Genomic DNA, 27,823 nt, shown 5'->3' on the forward strand with positions numbered 1-27,823 from the left:
GAGGCGAGTTTGAATCGAACCTCGTCCGAGTGATCGATTGTCCCGCGATCGTAAACTCAAGTACATCGTGAATCGTAAAATCGAATAAACTATTAAAATCTACGCCGTAAAGCACACAGCATGCGAAACGATGCTAGTTAACCCGTCCCGTCTTCCCCTGTTAACGACGAACATTAATCACGGGATGGAACCCGCGATCGTTTCCTGGAAATCGCTTCGGAGGCCGAATAACGCGATAAATCCTCGCATTTTATTAAAATCAAACCTGTCCAGGGTGTTAATTTTTTTTTTCTCTCAGTTTTCGTTTTTTTTCTTCGTTTATTTGATTCTTGGCAGAGTGACTGTACAAATGGACGATCGCGATGACGGACGGTTACATTGTAGTGAAATTAACATGATCGGGGTGTTAACGTGTTTCGGTTCGATAGATCGTTGCGGTTATTTGACTATCGGCAGCATGACGACTGGCAACTTTTCCACTCTTGATGTTTCCCAGTGGTTTATTTACCCCTAGAAAGAAGAAAAGAACGTCAGAAAATTTGACGAAGGGATAACTTGGGGTTGGCTTCGTTTGATAGATGAATGAAACTTTGTACGTACCAACTTCCTGCTGATGCGGAAGCTTGGGCGTACGAACCTCCGCCACCGCCGCCGCCACTAAAGTACCATGGAAACGAAAATATATTAGATCCAGTCGATCAAAATTTCAACACAAAATTAATTATGATGACACAATTATACAGGATGAAATAAATAGTATAAAATAAGTAATATGATGAATGAAAATAAATAGTATAAAATTGGAAGAACGTACCATGTATTGCAACCTCCCCCAGACGGCTGGTGATAAGATGGGTAACCAACTGCAACAGGTACAACAACTACGGGTATAACACCAATTGTTTTGCTTCCTATAAAAAAACATTGAGCGTCAGAAGCGGAAGCGTTGCTGCAGTTCTTCATGGTGGCGTGCTGCTTCTTTTCATAACAGTTTGCAAGCTGTTTGAGCCACATGACACGCGAGACACTGTCGTCGCTTTCATTGATAACACATCGTTAGATTGCCACGTAATTGAAATTATCTTTTGGCGATTGCATCAAAAATTTTCTTTCCGGAAGTTATTATTATCTCTCTACTGCATGCTTTAAAATTGAGGATGTTAGTATATCTACTCAAGCGTTGAGATTATTATTAATTCATTACTCCTTGTTAGCAATTTGTTTTAAATTAATGCAGTACTACTTCTGCCACAGTTATTTCTATTTAGGAGTATGAAAGGTGTTAGTATCTACTTCTGATAAGTAATACTGTTAATTTGGCATTTGTTGCATAATGTTATCGGTATTTACTGCAGCAAATTGTTTTAGTGTGTGCGTCATAGCCAAAGCGTGCAATACTTGTTATTAACCGACTATTATTAAATGATAAAAGTAAAGTTATTAAACCACCATCTGTGAGTGACGTGACGGTCAACGTGTTAACTCTAATGCAAACTTAGAATACATTCGGTTCTAAATTACCTCCACCAGATTAATATCCTTTTTGTTGATAGCCACCATGGTGATGACTACCACCGCTGGGGTGACCATAGCCACCTGTGCAACCTCCTTCACCACAACCTCCACCGCTAGGATACCCACCTTCACCGCTAGGATACCCACCTCCACCACCTCCTGGGTAGCCACCGCCACCACCTCCTGGGTAGCCACCGCCACCACCTCCTGGATAGCCACCGCCACCACTAGGATAGCCACCTCCGCAACCTCCTCCACCGCATCCTCCTCCACCGCCAGGATAATAGCCACCACCTCCTGGATAACCTCCGCCTCCCCCAGGGTATCCACCACCCCCACAGCCTCCTCCACCGCAACCGCCCTTGTTATATCCTCCTCCGCTCAGGCCGCTTCCACCGCCAAGTCCGCCACCGAACCCACCTCCGCCTCCGCCTCCGTATCCACCTCCGCCTCCGCCGCCGTATCCACCTCCGCCGCCATGGAAACCTTTCAGTTTGCACTTCAGACAGGGTGACCTCTTGTTACGGACTTTCGTCATCTTCTCCAGCTTCGATTTCGACGGCATCATGCCGTCGATGTCATTCTGATCCAGATTCACTTTGAGCAATTTCGTCTCGCCATTCTCCTTGATCTTCTCCACTTTGAAACCCTCGACGTCTTCGAGGTCTGTCGCCACTTCATCGAGATTCACCGGCTCGTTGGTTTCCGTGTCGTTGCCGTCGACCTCGACGAGCAGGAACACGGTGGCCAACGGTCCTGTTCGAAACGCATCTTTATTATTCCGATGCAATTGTTTTATACGGGAAAGTGGAATTTTTATTGTGCTAAGGGTCCCCGGAAGGGAATTCAAATGTATGGGAACGCCATATTCACATCTGTGATTTTTAAAATCAAGGTTTCGGAAAGAGCCATTTGCGTACGCTGGAGCTAGCACAAGTATTATAAATTATTTACTTAGAACTGACCGATGTTGGTGTTTACAGTTGCTGCGATAACTTTGGAATTATAGTGTGCCTTTGTGTCACGTGTACGATAAACTATTGACTGTTGCGATTAATTCCTGTTAGGAGATCGTTAAATGCGTCTTACTCAGTTCTATATTTATCAAGCTAGCATGAATGATACTTCAAGGAGATTCAACCTATCGAATTTGATTTTCAATGTTATTATAGTTGTCTAATATAGTTGTCTGTTATAGTTGTCTTTAAAAAATAAAATAAATTTCGTGCAAGGGAAGGAGGTCGATTGCATTCGTTCTGAAATATTTATGATACAGTATATCCTAAGCGTGTCATTTGCAGTTTGTTATTTATACTATATCAATTTTTGAATAATTAATGCTGCATGAATTTCTTTTTTTTTCGTTTATTCTCTCTGCATGTCCTACGACTGGCAATGTCAAACGAATGCTAATGATACCAACTGCATAAATCATGTTTAGTTACCTAGCAGGCTTGGTACTTTCTCAACTACTTCGTTTTCGAATATTTCTTCGGCAGACTCGCCACTGGAGTTCTTCACTGCGAAGAGATTTATAACGAAGAGCACGTACTGATGTTCCTTCTCAGGTATCGGTGGAGGCTTCAGCTCAGTCGACAAGGTAGTGTCGTCGACAATTATCGGATCAATTACTACATCCGCACTAGGATCTAGAAATCATATGATCATGGATCAGTTATAAACATATCGAAATTTATTTATTCATCATTATTTATTTCTTATATATTCATATTTCATGTACTGTATGCTTCTTTCATTATGTACGTACAGATCCAATCCATTTCAAATTTACAAATAAACATATATATTCGTATGTACATATGACTATATATTACAGATGTATGTGCTTAGATCTGTGAACATGATAAATAAATAATATGGTATTTATAGAATGCACGTATAGAAGCAGTGAATGTAAGTTTATCTGTACGAAGTCTCGAACTTTTTAAAATGATCGCGGTTAGCACATCACGCGTCATCATGCTATTTAAAGATTCGGATGAATAAAATGAGATCTGTAAGAAATATGACATTGGGAACACGGTAGGTTGGGAATAAACTGCACTGGAACATTTCCCTAAATTTTATTTCTAACGCGTCACGAATAAAAAAGTTATCGCGTTCGATAATAACGTACTTTAGTTTTCTAGGCTGCAATATTTCCATATATCAATTGATAAATATCGATCTAAGTATCGGTTAGTGCTATTTTATGATAATACAATTTTTCACTAAAAAAATAGATCTCTCCCAGACAGCTTTATCGAAGAAAATTCGCACTGAATTCAAAAATCGTATATGATTAATAAATACAGCCATGAGTTTTATACTTATTCTCAGAGCGTATATTCTACATACATTAAATGAAACAGAGAGACAAGAAATATTATTTTCACGAATTGTTTCCGGCACAAAGTGTAGAAAATAAAAACGAATTCACTAGAAAAAAAAAGCAATAATTCGGCACTTAACTGATTAATGGAAGAAGAAAACGAGTCGAAATCACAAAAAACGAAGTCGTTGTTCGAGTATGTTCCTACCTGAAGTTGGTAGGGCCGAAATGGCCGCGACAACTAGTAGCAGGGCCAGAGCCCTCAGGCTCCACGACGTTTCACTGATCATTCCGAAGAGCTCTAGGACTCTCCAGTCGCACTGTGCTCCGATCCTTTCATCTCGCCGCTTTTATATCCATCGATCTTTACACACGCACGATTCTATTCTAATTATGTAACATCGCGAGTAACGCGAACCCACCACTCCGCCGATTTCCGTCGCGGTCGGCTGTTTACCGGCCGGCTGCATCTCTTGCACTTTTTTCGGTTTTTCCGCGGGGATTCCTGTTCCGTCGATACGTGAGATCTGTTACGTTGCTGTTATTAGAGTGACGTGAATTCGCAATAAACGTTCAGCACGGTTCGCCCGTCGTTAATTACGCCCGTTTCGACGAAACGCAAGAGAGTACAATCAGTGGCCGAGCAGACGACGAAATCGACAGTTGGAGGATCACCGTCGACAACTGAAACATTCCGATATCGTGTTCGTACAGTGGACGTACACCATGCTACCGAGTTAAGTCGTCGTCGAGTCAGATTTGTCGAGTATTTTTGTTATTGGCCACGCGGTTAGCAACGAATGGCTATCGAAAAGTCGTCGGAAAGAAACGTAATAGTAACGAAAGCAAATGACAAAGAGAATAATTATCGAAAAATTTTCTCTTTAAGTTGCTTCAACCTTAGAAGCCTGATTTTCCAAATTCAAGGGCTAAGTAAGTGATTTTGTGATATCTTATTACTATATACTGTGAAGCGAGCTGCCTAGTCCCCTTGTCCCGGCCCCCTTCGGCTTGTTGACACTCGGCAACTTAACTTGGAAGCACTGTACGTATGACTTATGGAGACGTCGCGTGAACTATATCGATAACGTATCGTTTAGGAAAATATCTGTCAATTCCTCGAATAAATTAACCGATTTCTGCGGTTAATACGCATATTCTGAGTGGAGTTTGCACTTTGCGGTGGCGATAGATAACACGATCTCTCGGAGAAGAAAGTCAACTTCGGTAGAAGGATGATAATTAATAATTGTTGACAGCGTGGTTTCAATTACGACGCTCTCGAATGGTTTCGGTCGTCATTTTTGGGATTTCTTGGGAAATCCGATGTGAAGAAGAGTAGTGCTAGGTAGATGGAGCTGTTTTATTTAGTGACAATGAATTTGGAAATAATGTTTACATTCTGCCGCGTCCAACTTCGCGCGTAACGTTGTAAAATAACCAAAAATCAAGAAACGGACTTGTAATTCTTTACGATTTACATAATTCGTAACCGTTTCCAAGGAAATATGACGCGTTCCTTGTAACAAAGAGCGATGAAAAATATCATTCATGGAAGGGAACACGTAAAATAATTGCGGAACGTTGTCGATGATCGTTAATATCTCTTGAGAAGAAAATACGAATTACCGTATACGATTACAAGTTTATTATGCGGAGCTACGTAAGTATAATAACACTTCGTAGCATCTTTTCCTTAATCATTGACAATTGCGTTGTTCCGTCCGTGTGAATCCGTTGCACTTCATTTTGTTGCCCAAGGCTGAAGCGAGTATCGTTGCATTCCCCGGCGATGGAAGTGGATAGCAATAATTACCAAACCACTCGATACCGTTTGCCACGATTCATGACAGAAAATCGAAAGTTTACGAGGAACGATTCTGTAAGTGTTTCGCTTGATTCGCCTATTTGATTCGTCGTCAGATTCATTTCTATGTAGACGCGAATCGGCACAATGTTTATCTCCTGTTTGTTTGCAATTGTCAATTTGCTGTTGTACATCGCTCGCATGTATAACGACTCTGATTGCAAAAAGTCGATTAAGGACGTCGGTGAGCTGAACGGTTACTATAAGTAGATCTCGCGTGTTCTGAAGAAGGAAAAATTACAAACATCTGTTGGGTGAAAGTATTCTTCTCGTTTGTATTAAATTTGTATATGGAAATGTTAATTATGCCGTCGTGAGTCAGTCGACGATACTTGAAGTCACTGAACTTCATGAAACTCTCATTGATTAGATCATCGCTAGAAAAGCGTGATTATGGCGATTCAATGAAGATTTGATTACATTTATTTTCAAATTTAACATGTAAACCAAGATACTGTTTTTTTTTTTGTGGAGGGGAGTGGAATGCTAAAAGTATGTAATTAAATAATACATTGTTTGAAACATTATGCATATATTTATAACACTCTTATACATATATGTCGGAGTCTTTCTAAAAGTTTTGATTAAAGATTCTATGGTAATTTATTTTTCACCAAGGAAGAAGGGATTTTAAACCCATTTTTTGTTTTCACTTTTTTTTCACGATAACTATAGCGAACGAACGAACTATAGCATTTTAAAACTCAGTTTACACACGGAAGAGGGTGATCTCTTGTTACGATCCTTCGCAATCTTTTCCAGCTTGGACTTGGTGGATTCTACGTCGTTATCGCCACTGTCATAAGCGGTCACTTTGAGTAGTCTCGTTTCGCCATTCTTTTCGATTTTATCCACGTTGAAACCCTCTATGATTTCTAGACCGAACGCCAAGTCGTCGAGATCCACCGGGTCGTCGGTTTCCTCGTCGCTGTCGTCGAGCTCGATGACCACGAACGTGGTGGCCTTTGAGCCTGTTCGAGGTTCATTTTATAATAACAAGAAAACAACTTCCTCTTTAAAATAAAATGAAATGAAATTCATGCAGGGAATCAATTCCATATTAAATATCTATCAGACAGTATATCCAAAGTTTATTATACATATACAATTCTCTGTTCGTATCAATTCTTTCTTAATAATTAATGTTGCATAACTCTCGATTCTCTTTTTTTCTCTGGGCTTACTACAACTGGCAATGGCAACCGAAGGCTAACGACGCCAACTGCATAATTCATGTTTAGTCACCTGTCAATCTTGGTACTTTCTCGATCAGATCGGTATCGAGATTGCCTTCCGAAGACTCGTCACTGGAATTCTTCGAACCATAGACATTTACCACGTAGAACACTAACTCGCTATCGTTAGGTTTTGGGGGAGGCTGCAGGTCAGTCGCCAAGGTAACGTCATCGTCAATTATGGGATCAACTGCTGGATCTTCACTTGAATCTGAAAATTGCATTATATATGGATAAATTATTTTATATTTGTACGTAGACCGCTAATAGACACGAGGTTATATAAAAAGAAGTCATTTGGTAGTTAATTAGTTAATGGAACAAATGAATGGTAGAATCAGGAAACTATTTCCTCGAATTCAATTTTAATTCAATTTTAATACCTACCCGGAGTTGTTGTATATGAATTCAACAAAGAGGATCGTTTTCATGAATTTTCCGTAGTACAAAATAAATTTATGAATTTATAAAAAGAAAGACAATAATGTGGAATATACTGAACGAGTTAATAGGACAAAAAAAGAATGAAATGAAAGGTCAATAGTAAAGAATTATCCATTAAATATAGAATAATATGCAAATATTGTTCCACCTGGAGTCGGTAGAGCCGAAATGGCGACGACAAGTAGAAGACTGGACAGAACCTTCAGGTTCGACAACGTTTTGCTAGCCATTGTGATGAGCTTGGTGACACTTCGATTGCACTGTGCTTCGATCCATTGTGTCGTCGCTTTTATAGCCATCGATCTTTGCACACCTTCGATTCTAATGCCATTATGCAACATTGAGAGTAACGCAAATCCATCACTCTGCTATTTACCGTCGCGACGGATGTTTACCGTCGTCTCGTCTTCGCATTTTCGGTATTTGTGTAAAAAAGAAAAAAGAAAATTAACGAAATCTCAAATTCAACGATCTCGAAAGTGTCTCGCCAACCGATTCATCGTCAGATCGATTTTCATGTATCTGCAAACCGCAGCAATGTTTATCTCCTATTTGCTCGCGATGGGTAACTTGTTGTTGCATATCGTGCACAAATATGCTGATAATAATTGAAAAAAGTCGATTAAAGATGTCAACGAGTTAAACGAGTGGAGCAAGTAGTTTTTGTCGCGTGTTCTTAATAAGGAAAACAGGGAAACATCTGTTCAGTGAAAGTGTCTCGTTTTTCAAGATCAGAAGAAGTTTGTACTAATTTTATATAAGGCAACGTTAATTAACCACCGTGATTCATTTGAGAATAGTTGAAGCCACTGAACTCGCGTTTTTTTTTGTTTGTTTTATAATTTAGAACTATAGAGATCGCGGTATATTTCATTCAATTTATCAAGTTAATTATCTTGAGATCATGTATTATATCAGCAAACGAGACGATGCTGGAAAATAAAGTCATTAGGCATAACAAGTGTAATTATCGATTTGTCCCGCGTATGCAGTTGTTCGAATGAATGGATTTTATGTAACTAATAAATATCATTGTTAAATTTACAACCACCTCGATCGAGGAATGTTTCTTTGGACGAAACTTGTACTATTCAGATTCTACATACGTTGCAGAATTATTAAATAAACCAAACCGAAACGATACTAAGCTGTTTCTTGTCCACGATGAATGATCAGTTTACCAACATCGGTGACAGTATTCTTGTTTACACGACGATGCAGAAATAGTCGTAACGAGAGACGCCAGGATAATTGTTTCACGTACCTGAGTCTCGTCTCTATGACTCAATTCGATCTAGGCTGATAATTCATGGGCGATCTTAAGCAAAAAGGTGAGATCATTGCTTCGCGCGATGCGTATAAGTCTCCCAGCTATCCGACCAGTCACTACAGTCTTCTTTTCCTGTTGGCTGTTTCAGAATTTTAATCTATCACGACCTTGGCCTATCGAGGCAAATCCTATCTATGACTAGCGAGGAATTTGATAATCTACCAGTTGACAACACGTAAAAAATTTATTCAAATTCAACGTGATCAAACAAAAGTTTCCTAACATAAATATATCTTTATTTTTAAAGATTAGATTTAGGACAAAATTAAAGATAATCTTCTAAATACGAGTTGTTATCATTATGAATATTTAAAATGTTTCCCGAAACATCGTTCATCTTCTTTTGTTTGAGGATAATTGAACGAATCACGCTTCATTGATTTACATCGATTGCGAAAATTATGGAATATAATTTGTTTTTCTGATGGTAATGACGTTTGTATTTTTCCACACATCCTATAAATTATCAACTACTATGAGTGTACACTACGAAAGAATACATGTAACGACGTATTGATCACAAGATTCCTTAAAAATATAGGACGTTTATTTAAATTAAAAAGTGATCACATGTTTCGTGATTGTTTAATTGTGATCCTAATTACAGTTATATCAAATATCTTAGATATCCTAGGTATTCTAATTATGATTATGTAATATCGAATAAATCTTTAAAAATCTTGTGTTTGATTAAAATTCAACTGCAAAGAAAGAATGTAGAATGTAAAATGAATAGAATAATTTCTGATCATTTTAATGGTGGGATCTTGCTCTGACTAGTTGTTAATTTCCAAGTTATCCAGCAAAATAATACCTGCGCGAGATAATTGAGGAGATCTCGAACTTTGGGGTTTTCCGTATCTGCAATTTGATCAGATTATTTACGTGTCAGAATGCAGCTAGTCCGCGCTTACACGGATTACTCAGAATTTCCAACTTCTCATTTCCGGTAGGTGAAATATACCTTACAAGCCAATGACCAACATGATTCATTTCCATTGTTTCTTTCGAGATAATTAATCCAGCCAAAATCTATTCCCAAGATACATTCGTTCTTAAAAAAGAAAATCCAATGTTGCAAGTCTTCACATCATATCAATATTTTATTCTGAAGTTGAGATCTACGTACGAACTCGTTTTCTAGCTACACGTTTGTTATAAATTAAATGACGGAAATCCCTATTGAAGAGTTCATTAAACATTTTTTTTTTCTGCATCGTTCAATTTCAGCTCAACGGTTTCCGCTGCTGATAGGTGTCAATTGGCCCCAGGTATACTTTTTTTGCGAGTTTCGCCGGCAAAGAATAATCCGTGTGTCACTGTCACGTCCTTGAATCCGACTGGTGAACGTACACCTCCCGATTCTCAGGTTTCCGTGTTATACGAGCATCGCAATCTCACGCGAACGGTTTCCCTACCAATCGACTGGGATTTTTAAAAGTCTTAGAATATAGGCGGCCATAAGTAAATAAATTAATTAATTTGACCATTTGGAGTCCGTCGATAACATACACGTGGTTGTGGATGGTAGGGTAATAATTTAATGACTTTTGCAAAGGTTGTTCATAGGACAATTAGTCATGGTAAGTGAAAAAGAAAAAAAACTTCAAATTAATTTAGTTTCTTGTAAATCTAATATTGGAGAAAACAAAAGTGGCTCTTTTTCTGCGATAAGTTTATCTTTGAGACTACGTTGCATACTTGCAAACAATAATTATACTTGTGAGAATGTGCCTAGCGTAGCGGAAATAATGAGAAACACAATCGTTTTACACGTCATACATCAGGATGGTATTCAAGTCCTCGGGAGCTGTAGCGGTGTTTTTTGAAGCTACGGTACTGGCTTAGCAACCCCGAGGTACCCGAGCTAGAGGGTACCCAATAGATGAGAAGTAAGAGATACTGCGAACAGTATTAAAACAATGCAGGAGTCATGTAAGACGCATGTCGAATGAAGAAATATGGAAATGTAAACAAATAGAGAAAGTGGTAGCGAAGTAGCTTTGTCGATTGTAAAAAGCTGATCACTTCGATAAACGACTGAACCGAACTGATGGTATTCAAGTTCCAATGGAAAATGAACCACGATGGAATAGCAGGTACCATACGTAGATAAAGTCATCGGTCGTCGATAAAGCAGGATTCTACTGTCCGGTTCATGTAAAAGCTCCACAATTCCTCTGGAGATGTCGTAGCAGGTTTAATTCGTACTCCAATATAAACATTAGACTGGTCCAACGAATTACAAATAAAAGCTAACAGAAGCTCAATTAAAAATAAAATTAAAACAATAGGAATTAACCTGTTGCAAAATCATATAGAACTTTTTCAATTATTTTTACTGTCCAATATTGTTTCAGAAATGTACATCGTCATAGTACGACCTATAAGTAGGGTGCCATTTTTGTATACGAATTGTTGGCCTCCTATCGTTTCCCCACCGTGTTTGCTGCGTCGAAATTTGAAGAATTGGCTCGAAGTTCTGCTCTCGTTGCGGTTCTACGTTGATGTTCAACTTTGGAGCACGCGTACCTTGCGGACCTACAAAATTTTATGAATTTTTATTAAAAAAGAATCGCTAAAAAGTTCGATTCAGTGAGATCATTGAAGAGAATTAAATTCCGAATGAATTAAAATAAACGTTTCAAAAGTTTGTCATATATAAACATCAGGCCACGGATATTTTGGTTTTCAACATGGCGTCTAGTGAAGATGATTACGCAGTACAATGAAAAATACGAAGTTCGTGGATTCTACCGTTGTTATTATAATTTGGACGAATGTTGGTCCAAATGGGTTGCCTTTGGCCCTCTGGAAACCGGATATGCATTCCTTCGGAGACTGCAATGGTTCCTGCGCCCGACGAGGCGGAAGAGTGCACGGAACCAACGGAAGAAGAGGCAACAGATGCTGCGTGACCATTTTGGACGGTTCCAGACGAAGAGGCAGCTGCGCTACCGAAACCGAACGATTGACCGTTTACGTGTCCTTGATTGCCAAGAACAGGACGATGTTGGCCCATTGCCTGGCTCGCAGCGCCAGCAACACCTGACGATCCAGCGACGAACGACAGCGATTGACTTTGCGAATCGGCCCTGAAAAAATAATAATTTTGTTAGTTACAATCACTTTAGAAGGAACAGTCTAACATTTTAATTTACAAATCAGTTATTTCATGTTTTTGCGATAACGTTCCGAATGATGCTTAAAGGATTTTCAAAATTCGGAAATTGTTAACTTTACAGCTGTTTTGAGGAGATTGTTAATATCTGTCATTAAATTGTGATCATTGCAATTGTATCGCTGTTATGGCTTTAACGTTTAAGGTCATCCGATACACCGCGGATGTCTGAATTCTTGTCAGGTATAATGTCATGGTGTTAACGGTATGGCATTCTTACTCGAAACGATGTCCGTGGCCTTGACGTATCACAGGAAATCACTTTCAGTGTGGCTCGTTGTTCGTGAAACTCTGTTCTTTCGAACCAACTGATGTCTATTTCTATGTCGCGTAATTTCGACTAGAGAATTCGATTACTATTGGAGTAGCTGACTATTCGAATACTATTCAAATGCTCGACTATTTCAATTCTATTGGAGTACTTGGCTATTCAAAAACTTGAATAATAAAATTATAATATTCTACGAATATTAGATTATCGGAATAGTCCTATTCTAGGCTCTGATGATAAAAACGTACTGTTGGTTAAAGCTGCTGCTCTCGGAGTATCCGAAGCCTTCAGGGCCCACTTGAAATCCCAAAGAGTGTGCATTGCTTCCCGCGTTCACGTTGATGTTCGCTGTGATCGGAATAGACAATAATCGTGCGTTCTTCATGTCGGATTTCTTGACGACCTGCTCTGGAATGAGCTCCGGCGGCGTGTTCCATCGTCGTTCATCTTCTTCAGCGAGAAGAGCGCGACCATCTACGGAATGAGACAAGTTTCCCCGTGACACATCTAGAGCAGAGTCTTCCTCGCATATTACGGTTAGTTCTCCCTTTAAAGGGAACGCCATCGAAATTAAATATGACGATACACTATTTTTGTTAACAAACATTTCAAAAATTTATTGTCTATGAATTCCAGGCTTACAGACTTTTCATTTTCCAACACGGAACATTTAATTTGGAATTTTTATTAACTGGTTCGAAGCCAAATTTCCCTTGAGACAATCACTGTGCACTTTCCATTACAGAACGTAGCGTCTTACGAAGTCACGCGAATAACGAGGCGGAAATTTAGCGAACGAGGTTGCAACACGTATTTTTAGATTATTAAAGTGATAATTTTTACCTGCCCACGCGACTAACGACGCGAAACACAATGGTATAATGCAAAGGCTGCTCCTGGCCATGTCTAACAGCGTTCTGACTCCTGCGTGCCAACTCTCCGCCCTTTTTTAATAAGTACGAATGACCTTAAAGTCCTTATTGGTATTCAACCCGTGTCCATCCACGTAATACTCTTCGACGAACGGAGTTACAATCACTCGATGACTCTTGCTCGCAGAAAAAGAAAAGAAATGTGTTTTTCGGTGAACAGAGTCGATTCGATTTCATGCAGTTTTGGATTCGTAAATAATAGTAATAATAATAATGGAAATCTATGGGTAAAAAGGATACTTGCAGAAAAATACAAATAGTTTTTGTAAGAATCGGAAATTTTTAAATAACATTACGATAGTTACAATAGTCATTTTATCGAACAATTATCTAAATAGTCAAGTATTCAAATACTACCGCGATATTGTAGTATTCGAACAGTCAGTTCTCGAATAGTATTCGAGTATCATCCATCCATCCAAGTGTTTCAAGCATTCAAGTCTAGAAAAATCCAACAAACAGTCCCCGAATTATAGTGTTCGCACAATTCTCAATAGTCCACGACACTAACGCCATCATCCACACTTCCTGCGAAATCGACGACGGAAGCAGCCCCACCAATGGTATCAATCGCTTCCTCGGGTTGATCGAAAACGATATCACTCCCCACGTCAGCCACGATTCCGGGACCTTCCAGCTCTGCGTTCAGCTCCATCACATAATCGACCCGCGGTTCCGCCGGCTCTTCCATTCCAACCGAGGCTTCCACTCGTCCAGGCTTCATCGTCGATCCAGCCTTTTCACCGTCCTCCAGCATCGTTTTATCCACCTCGTCCCCATTCACCAACGCGACCGTCTCTGTATCGTCGTTTCGCGTCGGTGGCACCATTTCGTTTACTTTCGACGGTAGCGTGGTCCCTTTATCAACGTTCGTTGCAACCACGCCTTCACTGTCGCCATTCGTTCCCTCGGGAACGCTTTCAGATTGTTCTTTCTTCGTATTTTCAGTTATGTTCCCCTTTTCAACCTCCCCTACGTTACTGCCTGACGGTTTCTCCCCATCCTTTGGATTTTCGGGCCTTTTCTGGATCTCCTCGTCGCTGACTAAAGAAATCAAGGGAATTTCTTTTATACTCCCATCCAGTGGTTTCTTCATTTCGTTTTCTGCATTTTGAGGCCTTGTTGGGGTCACCTCATCGTTGATTACTGGATTCAAGGAAATTTCGTTTGTACTGCCATCCAGTGGTTTCTTCATTTCGGTTTCTGCATTTTGAGGCTTTTTTGGTATCACCTCATCGTCGATCGCTGGCACCAAGGGAGCATTTCCTGTGTTGCTGTCTAATGGCTTCTCCTTTCCTGTCTCAACATTTTGAGGCCTTTCTTCAGTCTTCTCGTTGCTGACTTCTTGGGCCAACGCAGCGTTGCAGGATGCCTTCTTAGTTTCTGTTGGAACAATCGTTTTTGTTTAGAATATTCTTGTTAGAAGACCGTTCGTTATAGCAATCAGTGACGTTACCTTCCATGAGTTGTTTGAATGATTCAGTAAGTTCCCTGTAGGACGTCTCCAGTGCTACGATTCTCCTCTTCAAGAAGGCCATGTCGTAGTCGTAGTCGTGCTCGTCTTTGAACGAACTCGAGAACGACGAAAACGATGGCACCCACCAGGACGGATAAAACTGTGACCAATCCTTCGGATGTGACTCCAATGTCCTTGGACCTCGACGAGTTTGAATATCGACCGAGTTATCATCCTTCCAGAGTGGGTTACCTGAAACAGGCACAGCTGTGCACCAATAAGGAATTTAATCGGACGAACAAGATATATTTTCATAAATCCTTTAACTAGAAACTTTGTTTATTTTTTGATTTGTAAAGAAATTTTAATGCCGTGGCCCCTTAAGTGGTATGACATGGATGGTCACAGTTTCGAATAGGATTGTACTTTCAACGCTGTACCCTATGATTCGTGGCTGGCAATTAGCGTTGAGTCATTCACGGATACGAACTTCCTTAAAATATTTTTTGTCCCGACCTCTTAACGCCAACGACGCGCTAATGACCGATCTTAACGTAGCGGTGACTCCAATTAAATCCAAAATTCCGCTCGTCGAATTGTACGTGATCGTTGGTTGAAATCAGTGACGGACTATAATTCCATAGGAACCAAACCAAAATGGAGTTTAAACAGAACACGAACGAAGAACATTATGAGATGCAATCTCTTTTAATTGAAACAAAAAAAAAAATTACAAAGAAATTACATAAGGAAAGAGGAACTCTTCTACTCCAAAACAATAATCTGAAAACTATTTTTGACAAATTGGATTGGATTGCTATTATATATTAACCATCGTGAAGAAATCGACATTTATAACTAATCACTGAGCAACAATTCGCCAAAAATCAATTAAAAAAAAAAACAATGCAATACGCCACTGGCGACAGATGTGACCCGAGGCCTGTCAAAGTTACACGTGCGTCATTAAATATCCACGAACTGTCGGTCGAGCAAACATATCGCGGCACTTAATCATTGGAATATACGATCGATCATAACATAATCGATTTTACATTTACTTATTAGGTGATGTAAACGTGTTTCTTGGTTTTTAGCCAGCCACGCGAATGATTCATGGGTGCCGTTCTTGAAAAACACGCGTTACTCATTGTTATCGGTTGCATCGTTGAATATTACGGTGTCAAACTATCCGACGGTTATAATTAGGTGTATTTTAATGTTCTTGGCACGTCGCGATACTTGTATCGTATAAAAATATAAATTAAAAGAAATTTTACGTACAATATGCACCCCGAAATCGATATTACAATTGAATCTACTAAGAATAAATAGAAGACGGGTTTAATATTAAGAAAATTACCTTCGACATAGCCCTGTAGCGCGATAAAAACCAATAGAGGAACTGTCACTCTCGGCATGATGAATTCGAAGTCTTTCCGTTCCTCGTCGCACAACAACCAAACCCTTACTGAAGCTTCTACCCTCTAAATGGCCAATTTATATACCTTTGCAACACCATGGTTCCAATAACGTCGAACCCATTAGGAGCCCAGATAACGAGGATTTCTGACTGGCCGTTATCTATTCGAGAACATACCTGGTGGGCATTGTTTTCCCTCGTGGTTCCGCGGTGTCGTAAAAGTCTCCAGACGACCGTAGGAACTTATTCCCGTATACCTAACTTACTTAGGCTAACTGGCCTGAAACGCAGTATCGGTCAGAGATGGGAAAAACCCTAGACTTCGATTAAATCTGAAGTTTATCGATTGTCAGGCCCAGACAACTGCAACGTCATCCTAAAATACTGTTTTTTTTTTTTTTTTTTGTTCAAGGTTAATTATCCGTAAAATTTGTGTAATTAAATTTGTATATCATGGTACGTCCTAGCTTTCAACGCTTGCATGTTAAAGTCCATTAAAGATAAGGTCATAATTATGCCCTGGCATACATGGCAGCTTTCACCAGACCTGCAAACGCAGCTCATCCTTCAAACGGAAATTTCTTCGTGTCGTGAATTTTGTTGAATGCATTCAATGTTTCAGTTTCGTGCGCACTTGCGCTTCGAGTGCACCGTTACACTTGCAACAACATTTATGTCATAGTAGATTATATAGATGACGTTGAACAGTTTTTCGGTATCAATCAACAGAGAAATATTGCGCGATCGTATCGCGTGACTCACTATCGATGCTAATCATATAAAATATTTTGTACGAGAATGTTTGAATAACGACACTTGAAGGAAAATATTTGGATAGCGACATTCGAGTGGGAATATTAGATTAGTACATTTCGAGTAAGAGTATCAGAGTAGCAGTATTCGAATTTATTATGCGAATTTAATATTCAAGTAGCAACGCACATTTAAACTGTACTCGAACAGCCCCAGATCCAATTTCGATCGGAGTTCATCTAACGATGCTCCAGCGATAAAAAGTCTGCCGATCCCACCACGAAGGTGAGCGCATCGTTGTAGGCGGCGTTAAAGAAAGAGCACACGTAGACGTGGCGTCGCGATTCACGTACCTAGGCCACAGGTAGGTTACCCTACTTGACATTGAACCCGAGAGGCAGATGTACCTCGTATACAATGGACGCCTCCGAGGAACGGAACGAGCGGCCGTCCAACGCCACCGGGAATTAATACGCAGAAGGTAATCAACTTTCGCGATTGGGTATTCCCCAGCAGCGTCATTCGGCCGTTTGGAGGCAACAAATCTATCTAGCACCAGCTCGACCAAGGATTTACGTAAACCGTACGTTTTGATTCGAGCTGCTGCGAATCGAACTGCTTACTCGAAACTAATGGAACTGCAACCATTTCAATTTTCCCAGAGGAAAATGTTTACCAATGTCGAACACATTTATGGCATTTAAAAAAAAATGAGAAAGTTTATCAGAGATAAAGTCGTTCCAATATCAGTTCAAAAATATTTCTGTACAATATCCCAAAGTGTAATAAAATGAAACAGTTGGATTTGATTCGAGTAAATTTCTGTGTATATGTACGTTTCCCGATATACATTCCTTCGATTTCAATGGATGTTTATTTTCACGGAAATTGTGCAACAATATTTCGCTCCATTAACGATTCCGCGAACGTGAATGCAAAAGGTATCAATTTGTTACTTGCTACCCAATAATTAATCGTTTCATCGATCAAATCGTTCGAGTGATTCCTGCTCGTCTTGGTTTTTCGACGAAGAAAAAGGAAGACGAACAGACACAATCTATCCTTGATCGATAGCCACTCGAAGCAGGATGTGGGAACAATTACGTTTCGAAGCACCGATTATTATTTATCCCAGAAGCGCGGCTCCACGCCGGTAACAACGAATACAAAATTAATTCATACTTCGTAACATTTGAATAATTTATTCTGCGTATCCAGAAAGAGATTTACGAAAAGTGTGAAAGCGTAAACGACGTTTCTCTTATTTTATATAATTGAAAATAGAAACTAGAAGTTTCCGGTCCAAAAATCAACCGTTGATTTATTTAAAACGTTTCGGCTATTACATCTTGTCCCACGAAAGAGGAAAAAGACATGGAAATGAATTTGTTTACGTTTTATTTTGTATTCGGCCTCCAACCGTGTTCATCTGGGAGAGATTTTGAATGGTTTTGTCATTAGCATGCCACCAAATAAAAGGAACCAGGAAAAGAGACGACTGAACTTCTGGTTGGACCGAATGATGCCTTAATGGCGTCGAATACGGTGACGCAAGCAATGATTTATATTCCCAAGAGGACTAAACGGGACTCTTGATTGACTGACATTTTTATGCGTCTGTCATTTCGCGAATCTAACTTTTTGAATAATATTTATGAAACGTATTGTTACGCAACCAGCCATATTGAATTATAAAAAGATTTATAATTTGTTTGGTAATTGCGAAGACCTCGATTAATGGAGGATTTTTCACCCCCGATTCCTGCAATAATCAAGGTTTTACTGTAGATAGAATTTAAAACCCGAAGACAGAAAGGTAAATAATACTACCTCGCTATAATTAAGGGACGTGTATTTACGTAATTTGGAACAAACAGAAACTGAAAGATTTTTAAACATAATTGATAACAAAACAATTGAATAATGATAAATTTTCCCCTACTATTTGTTTATATCTTTTCTCCTTAATATCACGGGGTTATCGTGACTACGATGCGAGAATTGCACTAAATACAACGATAAGAATGAGAACTTCTAGCTCATAAGACGTAACGATAGCAAGGTTATTAGATCATTGTACAAAGTCAATGCGAATCGCTGATCTTGCACCAAATTCGTTAGAAACGATTCAAAATTTATCAATTTTAAATCGAACCAATTTATTTAGGTTGCATGTAAAGTTGGTATTAATTCTTAGCAGTCCTTTGTAGAAATAGATAAAAAACTGAGTGAACAAGTATTTTAAGAAAAAATATTAAATAGTAACATATTAATATAGATTGAAGAATTACCTGAAAAATCTCACCTTCATAAATTGTTCAAAAATAGTCATGAAATTAAGAAACGTATAAACGGAATTCAAAGTATGTACACTAGTTGTGCACAAAAAAAAAACATTTACACAATTGTTTATTCAACAGTGAGCTCGATTTCCTTGTTTCTCTCGTGTATTGGAAACGCAAACGAAAAAAACGCAAGTATGCACGGTAAACACGTCTTCAATGGGAATTTAACAACTCTTTCATTCGGATAATTTTCTAGCGAGCATGTGTTCACTGCGCGTAACGGTTTTTTCCTTTTGGTTTTCCAATGGGCAAGAGGAAGTGAGAAATACTTGGTTTAATTTGTACTTCTGCGCTATTCAGTCGCACGACTACTCGTTAACAATCTATAAATATTAATATTAAATTAACCTTTATAAAAATTCATGAATATAAATATGTTGTATTAATTGGCAAACAATGTCCTGCACGCATCTAACATACATCTTACATACTCACACACGGAAAATAAGTTCCACGAATACATAAAATCCGCACTTCAATCAGCAGTTTGTCGTACAAGGTTAATTTAAATCAGTGTTTTTGTTTGGACTGATTCAGCGAGTGTAAAGAGTCAAGTAGATCAGATCAATACGATCCAATCGCATGACTGCGCGAAGTGTCCGATCGATCTTTCGATGGAAACAATTGTAGCAAATCACGAACAAGCTACACCAAAATTAAATTACAAGAACATACAGAGGAAATAGCAATTATAATCGACAAGTGTCTCATTAACATCCATCGAACTTGCTGATTGGATAACCGAAGCTACCTGTAGGCTGGTATTATAATATGACTGCGAGAACGAAGACAACCGATCGAATAGATAATTAATACGACATCAGTGTTCCGTTTAAAAATTAGTTCAAGAAAATTAGCTTCTTTGACAGTTTGTTCTTCGAACTGGTTCTCAGAATTTTTGTATAACCTAATGGGGACCTATTAACCTCAATTTTTTTAAACGATCAATTTTCACTTTTGTTATTACGTTTACGTTTAAAAAGTTCCGTGGAAATAATTATTCCCTCACACAGAAAATTGTATAGACGTAGAACGTTTCGTTAAATAAATTTTAGAAAGAAACGATACAAACACCGAGTTAACATTTCCTGAATATTATTGAAATTAAACAATTTTACTTCCGAGAGACTCGTACCTTACACACGAAGAAGGTACATTAAAATTCGATCTTACTCATTCAAAACAGAAAACAAAAATTACGATCCGACCCAAGAGCAGCTGTCCAAAGACCTCTAAGTGGCACGAGCAATCACCTGAACCAGACCATGCCCTGGAGGCGTACTTGAAATGCATAGGGCCCAAAGTATTACGAATAATAATAAGAAAGAAGATCGTCCACAGATCGCGAAACAAATTGCAAAGTAGGCTTTTCGATTTCGCGTCGGCGTGCAAGTTTTCGCACGTGGAAAGTACGGAAGAGAACAGAGGTGAGGAAGCAGCGACGAGCCAAGACTATATAAGATGACGGAGACGGCGATTGAGTCAGTCATTCTCGTGCAAACTCCACCAACGACAAGATCATTCGTGAGTTCGGTAGTGATAATCAACATCGTACACGTCCACTCTTGATTATTAATTATCGACTATTAACTGTCAACCATTAATCAAGTTCACATGGATATAAAGATCGTGACACTGCTGGTGCTATTAGGCATCGTAGGATCTTTGGCGGAACCACTTCACAGGATGCGCAGAAGTGAGTACTCGGTTGAGTAAACACACCGAACACACGGCTGCGTAGTAGCGTTATAATTATCACGGATACGCCGGAGTCTCTATTAGCACGCGAATATGCACGAATTTGTTGCACTTGAACGATGCACTCTGTTTTTGTGTGGTGGATTTAGCACTCGCCGATTTTTTTCATTCGATTATTCGCACGGAGTCTCTATTAGCACGCGAATATGCACGAATTTGTTGCACTTGAACGATGCACTCTGTTTTTGTGTGGGGGATTTAGCACTCGCCGATTTTTTTTATTCGATTATTCGCACGCTTCCGTGATTCGATTCGGTGAACGTGGGTAATTCGAACACTATTCGAACATGTACTTGATTGGTCGGATGCTACTTGAGTGTGGAGTTGATTATTCGAACGTGTACTTGACTGTTTGGACATTACTCAAATATGGAATTGATGACTGGAATAATATTCGAATGTGTACTTGATTATTTGAATACTACTCGATGATGAAGTTGATTACTAGAATACTATTTGAATGTTTACTTGACTGACCGGATATTCTATGCCTACTACTTAATCACTACTCGAGTACAACTTGAATACGTATCTGACTGTCTAAAGACTTGACGATAAAGTTTACTATTTGAATATCATTCGAAAGTATACTTCACTGTTTGAATACCAGTCGAGTGTACATTTTATTACTCGAATACTATTCGAAGGTCTACTTGGCTGTTTGAATACTATTCGATTTACTCCTCGATCCCGAATCGTTTTAAATATAATCCTGACGCCACACTTTGTAAGTTTCCGGGCTATTGTTTGCAATTGCACTCCCTCGTTTAACACGTTTCGCCGTGCTCTCTGTATACGCATACAGTTCGTAGAATCGCTCAACGGTTTCGAAGGTGTCGTCGAATATCTGAAAAAGAATCGTCTCCCATTGCGTAAGTCGAGGAAAATAAAAATCGGATCCGACAATAAGTTGCGCAACGTTTCGCGTCGTAGATTTAAACCGGACTCGCAACGGGATTCAGAAATTTCAGGATAATTGCGAAACGTTGATAGAGAAGTGTTAAGAAATTTTCGACCGATTGTGCCGTTGTGGCTTCATAAAATCAGCCATTTCCAGGAACGTGTGCGTTTCGGAAACGGTATTTGTACGTTAACACGCCTATGGGTGCGCGATGTACGAGCGGCAAATCAATAATCGATGATATCGCGCGTTTAACGTTAACCGTCACTCCTACAGTGCACTCACTTCTGTGTATGTAAACTTTATGCATGTGGTCACGCATGTAGCGATGATAATTCGTCGCGCCGCTTCCGAACCTTGACCTTATTTCGTTTCTACCTTAACCTCTAACAAGATACTTTCTTTCCACTTGGTTGGCTTTTATCTCGCGCTTCATGCTCCGCGACAAAAAGGAAGAACTTTAATTCTCTTGATAATTCTATAGTCTTCCAAGCGGTATACACTGATTGGAATATAAACTAATTTAAAAATTGAATTACTCAGACGAGGTAACGGTTACGGGTCACGGTATTTGAGAGAGATTAATTTGTTCAAAAAATATTCAACGCGCGTTTGCATTTAATTTATGAAGTATTTTAAAGATAGTCATAATTAAAATTCGAAACTATCTAATTTCATTCGTTTTAAACAAAATAATTTCACTCTGTAGAACCTAAATGGGATGGTCTTTGCTTAGTATGCTGTCGCAGTTGACGGAAGAAAAAATTCAGCTATAGACTCGTCGACCTTCGGGTGACTTCACATATTTCTGTATTTCAGGTTTCAGTCTCTGAGATAAGCATGAACCATTTAGAGACACCTTTTAGTATCCACTCGTCATGATTTTATAAGAGATATTTCTCTGGCGTTGTTATACTTGTCTGATTTGTTGTTCCGATGGATCGAGGTTGAATTTAATGATGTTTTTGACTCGTTATATTTTTCTTCAAACGGAAGATACAATGTTGCAACGTTGCTGGAATATTCTTGTAATATTGGCAATATTCCTGCAACGTTACAATAGTGCGTTCCAATTATTTGATTATAATGAAACCAGAAGAAAGCCAATTAAAAATTCTTTATTCGTAAATATCACGAGTCCCGCGTGTAGTAATCGAGGTATACATCGTTGGGTTCCCCGAACGAACAATTCGGAAGTTCTCGGTCGGATCTGTAAAATTATCACCCGAAGCATTTCCTGCATGTTTGTGTTGTGCTCGTCAGCCGTGTACATCCTGTCGGCTGCAGACAAAGTAACAAATTGCTACACGGTTCGGGCAACCCACCGGATCGAACCTATCCAACGGAAAGGAAAACACGAATGCATGTTAACACCTGTGTACGTCGAAATTACTATCTTACACCACGCATGAGACTGGGGTGAGGGAACTGCCTCAGCCGGAGGCGCTCGCAAACCAGCTAGAAAAGCATGCTCCACCCAGTAACAAACCGTCTCTAGCACGCATGGACCGCAAGTAGCTAGCGCCACGTTTCCGCTGGGAACAGTTAACGCCACGAACGTTGGTATTTTGTTTCTTTTCATCGGCGAAGATGGATTGCAAGAAAGCGATAAACCACGCGGCATGGAATTCGTCGGAATGCCGAGAGCGAAACGGGAGTCCGTCGATTCGAGCACTACCGAAAACACCGCTACACCCACGTCCACCGCAGATCCCTCCACTACACGCGGCACAAGTCCTACCACCACGAACAAACCAGATCCACCAACCGAGACCGCTCCCACGCCTGGATCGCGTTCGACGACAATCAAACCGAGTCCGACACCTGATCCCACGACGACGGAGCCGCCATCTACGACTGCCAAGCCTGCTTCCACTACCCCGGAGAAGGTCACGACCACGAAGAAGCCAACGAATCCTGAAAAATCAACCAAACCGTCGCCAGCCATCGGCTCTCGCATCGATCCGTCCGAGGAACAGCCTCAGCAGCCCGAAACGAAACCCAACCCAGCGGCTGCCGCGACACCAAGCCAGGCTGGGGGAAATCCCGCATTTCCCTCGTACTCACCCTTCCCAAACCCCGCGTTCTTCATGCCGAGCTTTATCCCAGACTACTCTGCGCCTTACACCCCCTACGGTGATCCTACTTTCAACTCTATACCAGGTGCTAACAACAACAACCTCGCGTGGACGTCGACCAGCAACGGAGGCGGCGCGTCGTCGTCGTTCGCAGGAGCGTCGGCTGGCTCCTTCGGCTACGGGCAACCGTCGTTTGGGAGCCGTGGATCGTTCGTCGACGACGGAGTCCAAGCGTCCGGTTATCCAAACTCCAACTCTGACTGGGCAAGCAGCGGAGGTAATATCCATCGAGCTGGCGAACTTGAACTCGACGGTCGCGTCCTGGAGATTATGGGACGAACTATGCATGCATGCGCTGTACCGAGCTGCGTTTTAGGGGTGTATTGGCGTCGAGAGGAGGAAGATGTAGATCTTCCTTTTCGTGGGAATAAGATTTATCGAGATTTCGCTCCGAGTAGTTGTGATTTTGTTTCGAATCAGAACTCGGGAACGTACGTGTGTTTCTAGAAATCGCAGAAAGGTTTCTGGGGACATGGATACGTCTATAGGTTGTGCTTGTTGGTCTGCTTTGAGTCATCGCTGGTAGTTTCGCCAAACAGAAAATTTCAAACATGAAAAACGAATTTACTAGAGTATATGAAAATTGGTTTTTATTATTTCTTAAAGATACGGAAAATTTTCTTGTGATTTTTTAATTACCTTTCGCACACTTCACACGCGTAGGTCTAGGAAAGCAGATGCACACAATTTTTCACGATGATTTGTGTGCCTACACGCTCGCAGATTTTCGAAATATTCGTGACAATATTTCGTTTTCTACTATTTACAGGCCTGCCATTTTCCAACTTCGCGTTCCCCGGTAATTTTGAAAATCAAATGCAGGACCATTTCAAACAACTCCAAGATCAATTCCAACAACAACAGGAATTTTTCCGCAAACAACAGGCTCAAATTCAAGCACAGAACCAAGCGTACGTACAAAACCTTAGATAGATGTATTTTTAATTCTTTTTTTCTTTTAATAGAATACCGTTATTGCTTTTAACTGAAAAAGTGCTGCAAGCAACTTGACCATACCTCGCTTAAAGATAGTCCCCAGTTACGTGAAATCAATTTTTCATCGATACATAGTTAATGCATAAATTGTCCTGCATAAGTATTTTGAATAAATATTGCGCAGAACAAATAATGATTTCTTTGATGTAAATTATGATAGTATATATAGGATGTTCCAAGAGACAGCTAATCGGATCAACAGCGCTCCGAACGCAAACAGTGCAGTTTCTGGGATCAATTTAGGACCACGTGGTGGCTTCCAGTATGGGGCCGTCGATCCGGTAAGTTCTGATCTATGGTGCACAGTGTACCTAACTTCAAAATCAAAGAGTGAAGTTATATTTTGCATTTATCGAAGGATACATATTTCAAGAATGTTATGTCAAACTTTGAGATAAGAGACACTCGCTAAGTTGTTTAGAAAATCTAAATAAAAATTATTTTGATTCTTAAGGTATCTTGTCCCCTTGATTGTTTAACATCAAACACCGTGAATGTATTACATTTTTATACCACTTATCCTCTAACGATTATATTTTTGCCATGTTTTATTCATAACTTTGCAGGCAGCTCCCGGTCTAGAGTCGAGATTCGCCGAGGAGATTCCAGCCCCGTCTGGAGGCAGAGTCGCAGTGTTCTCCAGCTCCAGTTCCAATAGCATGACTGGCCCTGACGGCAAAACAATTTCCCACAGGACATCGACGACCGGTGTCGACGACAACGGAAAAGTCAAGTTCCGCACCATCACGAGCTAAAAGGTTTCACCATCGATGGGAGCTATACCTACAACAACGGCTGCGACCAAGCGTCGCGTTTCTTCTCCTTATTTTCTTTTTCCTTTTTACACCAAGATCATCTGTAACTCAGGTTTACAGACAATATTCTTAATCCTTTACTTATGAAATATACTTACCCAAATGCCATAGAAATACTCGATGTATTTAATAAGAACGATTCAGCTCGCCATCTACGTAAGAAGAATCGTTGCGTACCTCGATAACTGAAAGAACTAATCGCCATCGGTTAAGTGACCGTTAGATTATCTCAAATTTGAATCGTAAATTCTATCGATTTATCTGGCTAATTTAATATCGGGATCATGCAATTCTTCGCGTTTTCCTTTGAAATATCCTTCTTGTGAAACGAAAATGAAATATACGATTGTTCGATAATGCTTGTATATTTATTGAACTCTATAACAAATAATTGAAACAAAATGGATAAAACGCGAATCGATGCCTTTCATTCGTCGCTGCCTTGGGTCTTGCTAAGCGGCGGTTCGATTTTATCGTCCACGACCGGTTTACCGAACGACCGTCCGCCATAGCTTGGGAATCGTCTGCTCGCGGATTCCCCCGGATGATGAGAGCGCCAGACAATTTGAGGCCTTTGGAAATTCCTTGGACCCTGATACCAAGGTTCACCGCCATGATAACGAGTTTGAATCTGCAATGCGTTTTGGTCAATTTAAACGATGTTTCAAGTAAATTACTAATACCGGCGCTAGAGTGAATCGTCAAGTAGAGTGACTCATCAAGTCCACTTTCTTGGTTACGAGCGTCGACACGAATTGCAGGCGACACCGCTTTCAAGTGACTTAAATACAGTTTAAATTTTGCAAATGATTTAATAAAGAATAGAGTTTAATATCAGATGGATAATAATTAAAAGATATTTAATTAGAAATAGTAATGTTTACCTGTGGAACATTGTCGTATCCATGGGTTGGCGAATGAAAAGAGTTCGAAGGGCGAAAACCAGAATGAAAATGTGGAGAATGCACGCCATGGATCCCATCGATTACTGGAATGTCGTTGATCTTAGGATCGGGCTCGACTTTCGTTATTATCCTGAGATGCACGTCCGTTACGATGTTCCCATCTTTATCTCGGTTGGACGACACGGACACCTTGCAAACGCCACTTCGGCACTCATCGACGTTCGATCCCACTGCTTTTCCATTGACGACGATTTGAATGTTATCGAGAACGTCTGGTCGTTTCGTTGAGTCGTCCTAAAAAAAATTGTATTCGTTACAATATTAAATGCAGTAAAGCGTAATAAGTATATTAAAATGAGAATAATATAACGTAATGAAGTTATAAATGAAGTTACAAATATTACATAATAACATACACCAAACGATTTGCTTTTTTGCATAAAATCACAGATAATTCATTCCAATTTATTTACTATATCCACGAGGATATTTTTCAGTCGGAAGAAAATTACTCACTCGTATAAAATCGTACTTCGGTTTCCTCGACTCGTCAGGTTTACGAAAATCATTATCCTCTTCGTTGACTTCGTTTAGACCGACGACGGGCTTAGGATCGGAGTCGTTCGATCCACGGTCATCCTCTTGCGAGCGAAAATCGATCATCGAGGAAACTTCCGCGCTCGATGCATAATTTCCCGTTGCAAGTGTCACACAAAGAACGAGAACGATTCTTCCAGCACGTTTCTCCATTGTTCAACTGGTATTGTCTTTTTTCGCCAAAGAACCTCGAGTGGACGGAAGACGCCATCGAGGAAGGGATAAGTATCCTAACAGGATGTCTATAGTATCGCGATGGTAATGATTGCTGGCGCACGCGTAACTAAATAACAGTGGCCTTTGCGATAAAAGACACGAAAATGTAAAAAAGAGGGGATTCGATGGGAAAATACCAGATTGGAGGCACCGATACCAATCGCTGGTCTTAATTGCTTCCTGAAGTCTCTTGGTGTCTCGAGTCACGAGGACACGATTTCAAATATTGAACATTTGGATATTAGAATTCGTTTTGGTTAGAAAAGTTAGAATTTCTGTGAGAATTATTTTCTACGTCTAATAATTAATTTCAAGGACACTTCGCGACAAAAGAATTACGACTAAAAATTGAAATAATGAACGCCACTGGACTATGTGATCCTCGTTGTCGAGTAGGGTTAAGTGTCAATTAC

At 39.9% G+C, this 27,823-nt stretch overlaps 6 protein-coding genes and 1 long non-coding RNA gene across 9 annotated transcripts; 2 read left to right on the forward strand and 5 right to left on the reverse strand.

Annotated features, from left to right (window-relative positions):
* Positions 1-298: 298 nt before the first annotated feature.
* On the reverse strand, positions 299-4,217 carry LOC128876590 (keratin, type II cytoskeletal 1-like). Of its 2 annotated transcripts, none has more exons than XM_054123066.1 (6): positions 4,056-4,217; positions 2,961-3,164; positions 1,936-2,271; positions 815-863; positions 601-657; positions 299-510 (listed from the first exon to the last, which is right to left on the reverse strand). In XM_054123066.1, exons 1-6 carry the CDS (start codon positions 4,135-4,137, stop codon positions 501-503), a joined length of 738 nt encoding a protein of 245 aa, XP_053979041.1. In that variant the 5' UTR covers positions 4,138-4,217; the 3' UTR covers positions 299-500. The 2 variants fall into 2 exon arrangements, with proteins under 2 accessions (XP_053979041.1, XP_053979040.1); XM_054123065.1 differs by having other exon boundaries at positions 815-911.
* Positions 4,218-4,368: 151 nt separating this feature from the next.
* LOC128876593 (uncharacterized) lies at positions 4,369-8,949 on the forward strand. Its single transcript, XR_008457076.1, has 3 exons — positions 4,369-5,729; positions 8,507-8,724; positions 8,812-8,949. It is a non-coding gene; the product is annotated as an uncharacterized LOC128876593 (long non-coding RNA).
* On the reverse strand, positions 6,227-7,702 carry LOC128876592 (uncharacterized). Its single transcript, XM_054123069.1, has 3 exons — positions 7,542-7,702; positions 6,960-7,160; positions 6,227-6,685 (listed from the first exon to the last, which is right to left on the reverse strand). Exons 1-3 carry the CDS (start codon positions 7,690-7,692, stop codon positions 6,402-6,404), a joined length of 636 nt encoding a protein of 211 aa, XP_053979044.1. The 5' UTR covers positions 7,693-7,702; the 3' UTR covers positions 6,227-6,401.
* Positions 8,950-10,939: 1,990 nt separating the features above from the next.
* On the reverse strand, positions 10,940-13,147 carry LOC128876587 (uncharacterized). Its single transcript, XM_054123061.1, has 4 exons — positions 13,019-13,147; positions 12,424-12,649; positions 11,481-11,818; positions 10,940-11,264 (listed from the first exon to the last, which is right to left on the reverse strand). Exons 1-4 carry the CDS (start codon positions 13,077-13,079, stop codon positions 11,080-11,082), a joined length of 810 nt encoding a protein of 269 aa, XP_053979036.1. The 5' UTR covers positions 13,080-13,147; the 3' UTR covers positions 10,940-11,079.
* Positions 13,148-13,302: 155 nt separating this feature from the next.
* Positions 13,303-17,606, reverse strand: LOC128876583 (uncharacterized). The gene is made up of 4 exons (XM_054123055.1): positions 16,164-17,606; positions 15,927-16,050; positions 14,564-14,830; positions 13,303-14,490 (listed from the first exon to the last, which is right to left on the reverse strand). Exons 2-4 carry the CDS (start codon positions 15,982-15,984, stop codon positions 13,598-13,600), a joined length of 1,218 nt encoding a protein of 405 aa, XP_053979030.1. The 5' UTR covers positions 15,985-16,050; positions 16,164-17,606; the 3' UTR covers positions 13,303-13,597.
* Positions 17,607-20,556: 2,950 nt separating this feature from the next.
* On the forward strand, positions 20,557-26,049 carry LOC128876580 (uncharacterized). Of its 2 annotated transcripts, none has more exons than XM_054123052.1 (5): positions 20,557-20,780; positions 23,334-24,098; positions 24,651-24,792; positions 25,038-25,158; positions 25,444-26,049. In XM_054123052.1, the coding sequence occupies exons 1-5, from the start codon at positions 20,699-20,701 to the stop codon at positions 25,630-25,632; spliced, it is 1,299 nt and encodes a 432-aa protein (XP_053979027.1). In that variant the 5' UTR covers positions 20,557-20,698; the 3' UTR covers positions 25,633-26,049. The 2 variants fall into 2 exon arrangements, with proteins under 2 accessions (XP_053979027.1, XP_053979028.1); XM_054123053.1 differs by having other exon boundaries at positions 20,559-20,780; positions 25,047-25,158.
* Positions 25,701-27,378, reverse strand: LOC128876591 (uncharacterized). The gene is made up of 3 exons (XM_054123067.1): positions 27,114-27,378; positions 26,577-26,891; positions 25,701-26,323 (listed from the first exon to the last, which is right to left on the reverse strand). The coding sequence occupies exons 1-3, from the start codon at positions 27,345-27,347 to the stop codon at positions 26,120-26,122; spliced, it is 753 nt and encodes a 250-aa protein (XP_053979042.1). The 5' UTR covers positions 27,348-27,378; the 3' UTR covers positions 25,701-26,119.
* Positions 27,379-27,823: the final 445 nt, after the last annotated feature.

Source organism: Hylaeus volcanicus, chromosome 5 (genome assembly GCF_026283585.1).
Source record: "Hylaeus volcanicus isolate JK05 chromosome 5, UHH_iyHylVolc1.0_haploid, whole genome shotgun sequence".
NCBI lineage: Eukaryota > Metazoa > Arthropoda > Insecta > Hymenoptera > Colletidae > Hylaeus > Hylaeus volcanicus.

Coding starts and splice junctions, on each gene's coding strand:
- LOC128876590 (XM_054123065.1), bottom strand. CDS start 4,137: ATGATCAGTGAAACGTCGTGGAGCCTGAGGGCTCTGGCCCTGCTACTA. Junction 3,165..4,055: donor TTCGGCCCTACCAACTTCAG/GTAGGAACATAC, acceptor TATGATTTCTAG/ATCCTAGTGCGGATGTAGTA. Junction 658..814: donor GGGGGAGGTTGCAATACATG/GTACGTTCTTCC, acceptor ATGGTACTTTAG/TGGCGGCGGCGGTGGCGGAG.
- LOC128876587 (XM_054123061.1), bottom strand. CDS start 13,079: ATGGCCAGGAGCAGCCTTTGCATTATACCATTGTGTTTCGCGTCGTTA. Junction 11,819..12,423: donor AGCAGCAGCTTTAACCAACA/GTACGTTTTTAT, acceptor TTATTTTTTCAG/GGCCGATTCGCAAAGTCAAT. Junction 11,265..11,480: donor TCCAAATTATAATAACAACG/GTAGAATCCACG, acceptor AAAATTTTGTAG/GTCCGCAAGGTACGCGTGCT.
- LOC128876591 (XM_054123067.1), bottom strand. CDS start 27,347: ATGGAGAAACGTGCTGGAAGAATCGTTCTCGTTCTTTGTGTGACACTT. Junction 26,892..27,113: donor CGAAGTACGATTTTATACGA/GTGAGTAATTTT, acceptor AATTTTTTTTAG/GACGACTCAACGAAACGACC. Junction 26,324..26,576: donor GATACGACAATGTTCCACAG/GTAAACATTACT, acceptor AACGCATTGCAG/ATTCAAACTCGTTATCATGG.
- LOC128876580 (XM_054123052.1), top strand. CDS start 20,699: ATGGATATAAAGATCGTGACACTGCTGGTGCTATTAGGCATCGTAGGA. Junction 20,781..23,333: donor ACTTCACAGGATGCGCAGAA/GTGAGTACTCGG, acceptor TCATCGGCGAAG/ATGGATTGCAAGAAAGCGAT. Junction 24,099..24,650: donor TGACTGGGCAAGCAGCGGAG/GTAATATCCATC, acceptor TACTATTTACAG/GCCTGCCATTTTCCAACTTC.
- LOC128876583 (XM_054123055.1), bottom strand. CDS start 15,984: ATGCCGAGAGTGACAGTTCCTCTATTGGTTTTTATCGCGCTACAGGGC. Junction 14,831..15,926: donor GCTACAGGGCTATGTCGAAG/GTAATTTTCTTA, acceptor ATTGGTGCACAG/CTGTGCCTGTTTCAGGTAAC. Junction 14,491..14,563: donor ATTCAAACAACTCATGGAAG/GTAACGTCACTG, acceptor TTGTTCCAACAG/AAACTAAGAAGGCATCCTGC.
- LOC128876592 (XM_054123069.1), bottom strand. CDS start 7,692: ATGGCTATAAAAGCGACGACACAATGGATCGAAGCACAGTGCAATCGA. Junction 7,161..7,541: donor TTCGGCTCTACCGACTCCAG/GTGGAACAATAT, acceptor TGCAATTTTCAG/ATTCAAGTGAAGATCCAGCA. Junction 6,686..6,959: donor GAAAGTACCAAGATTGACAG/GTGACTAAACAT, acceptor AACCTCGAACAG/GCTCAAAGGCCACCACGTTC.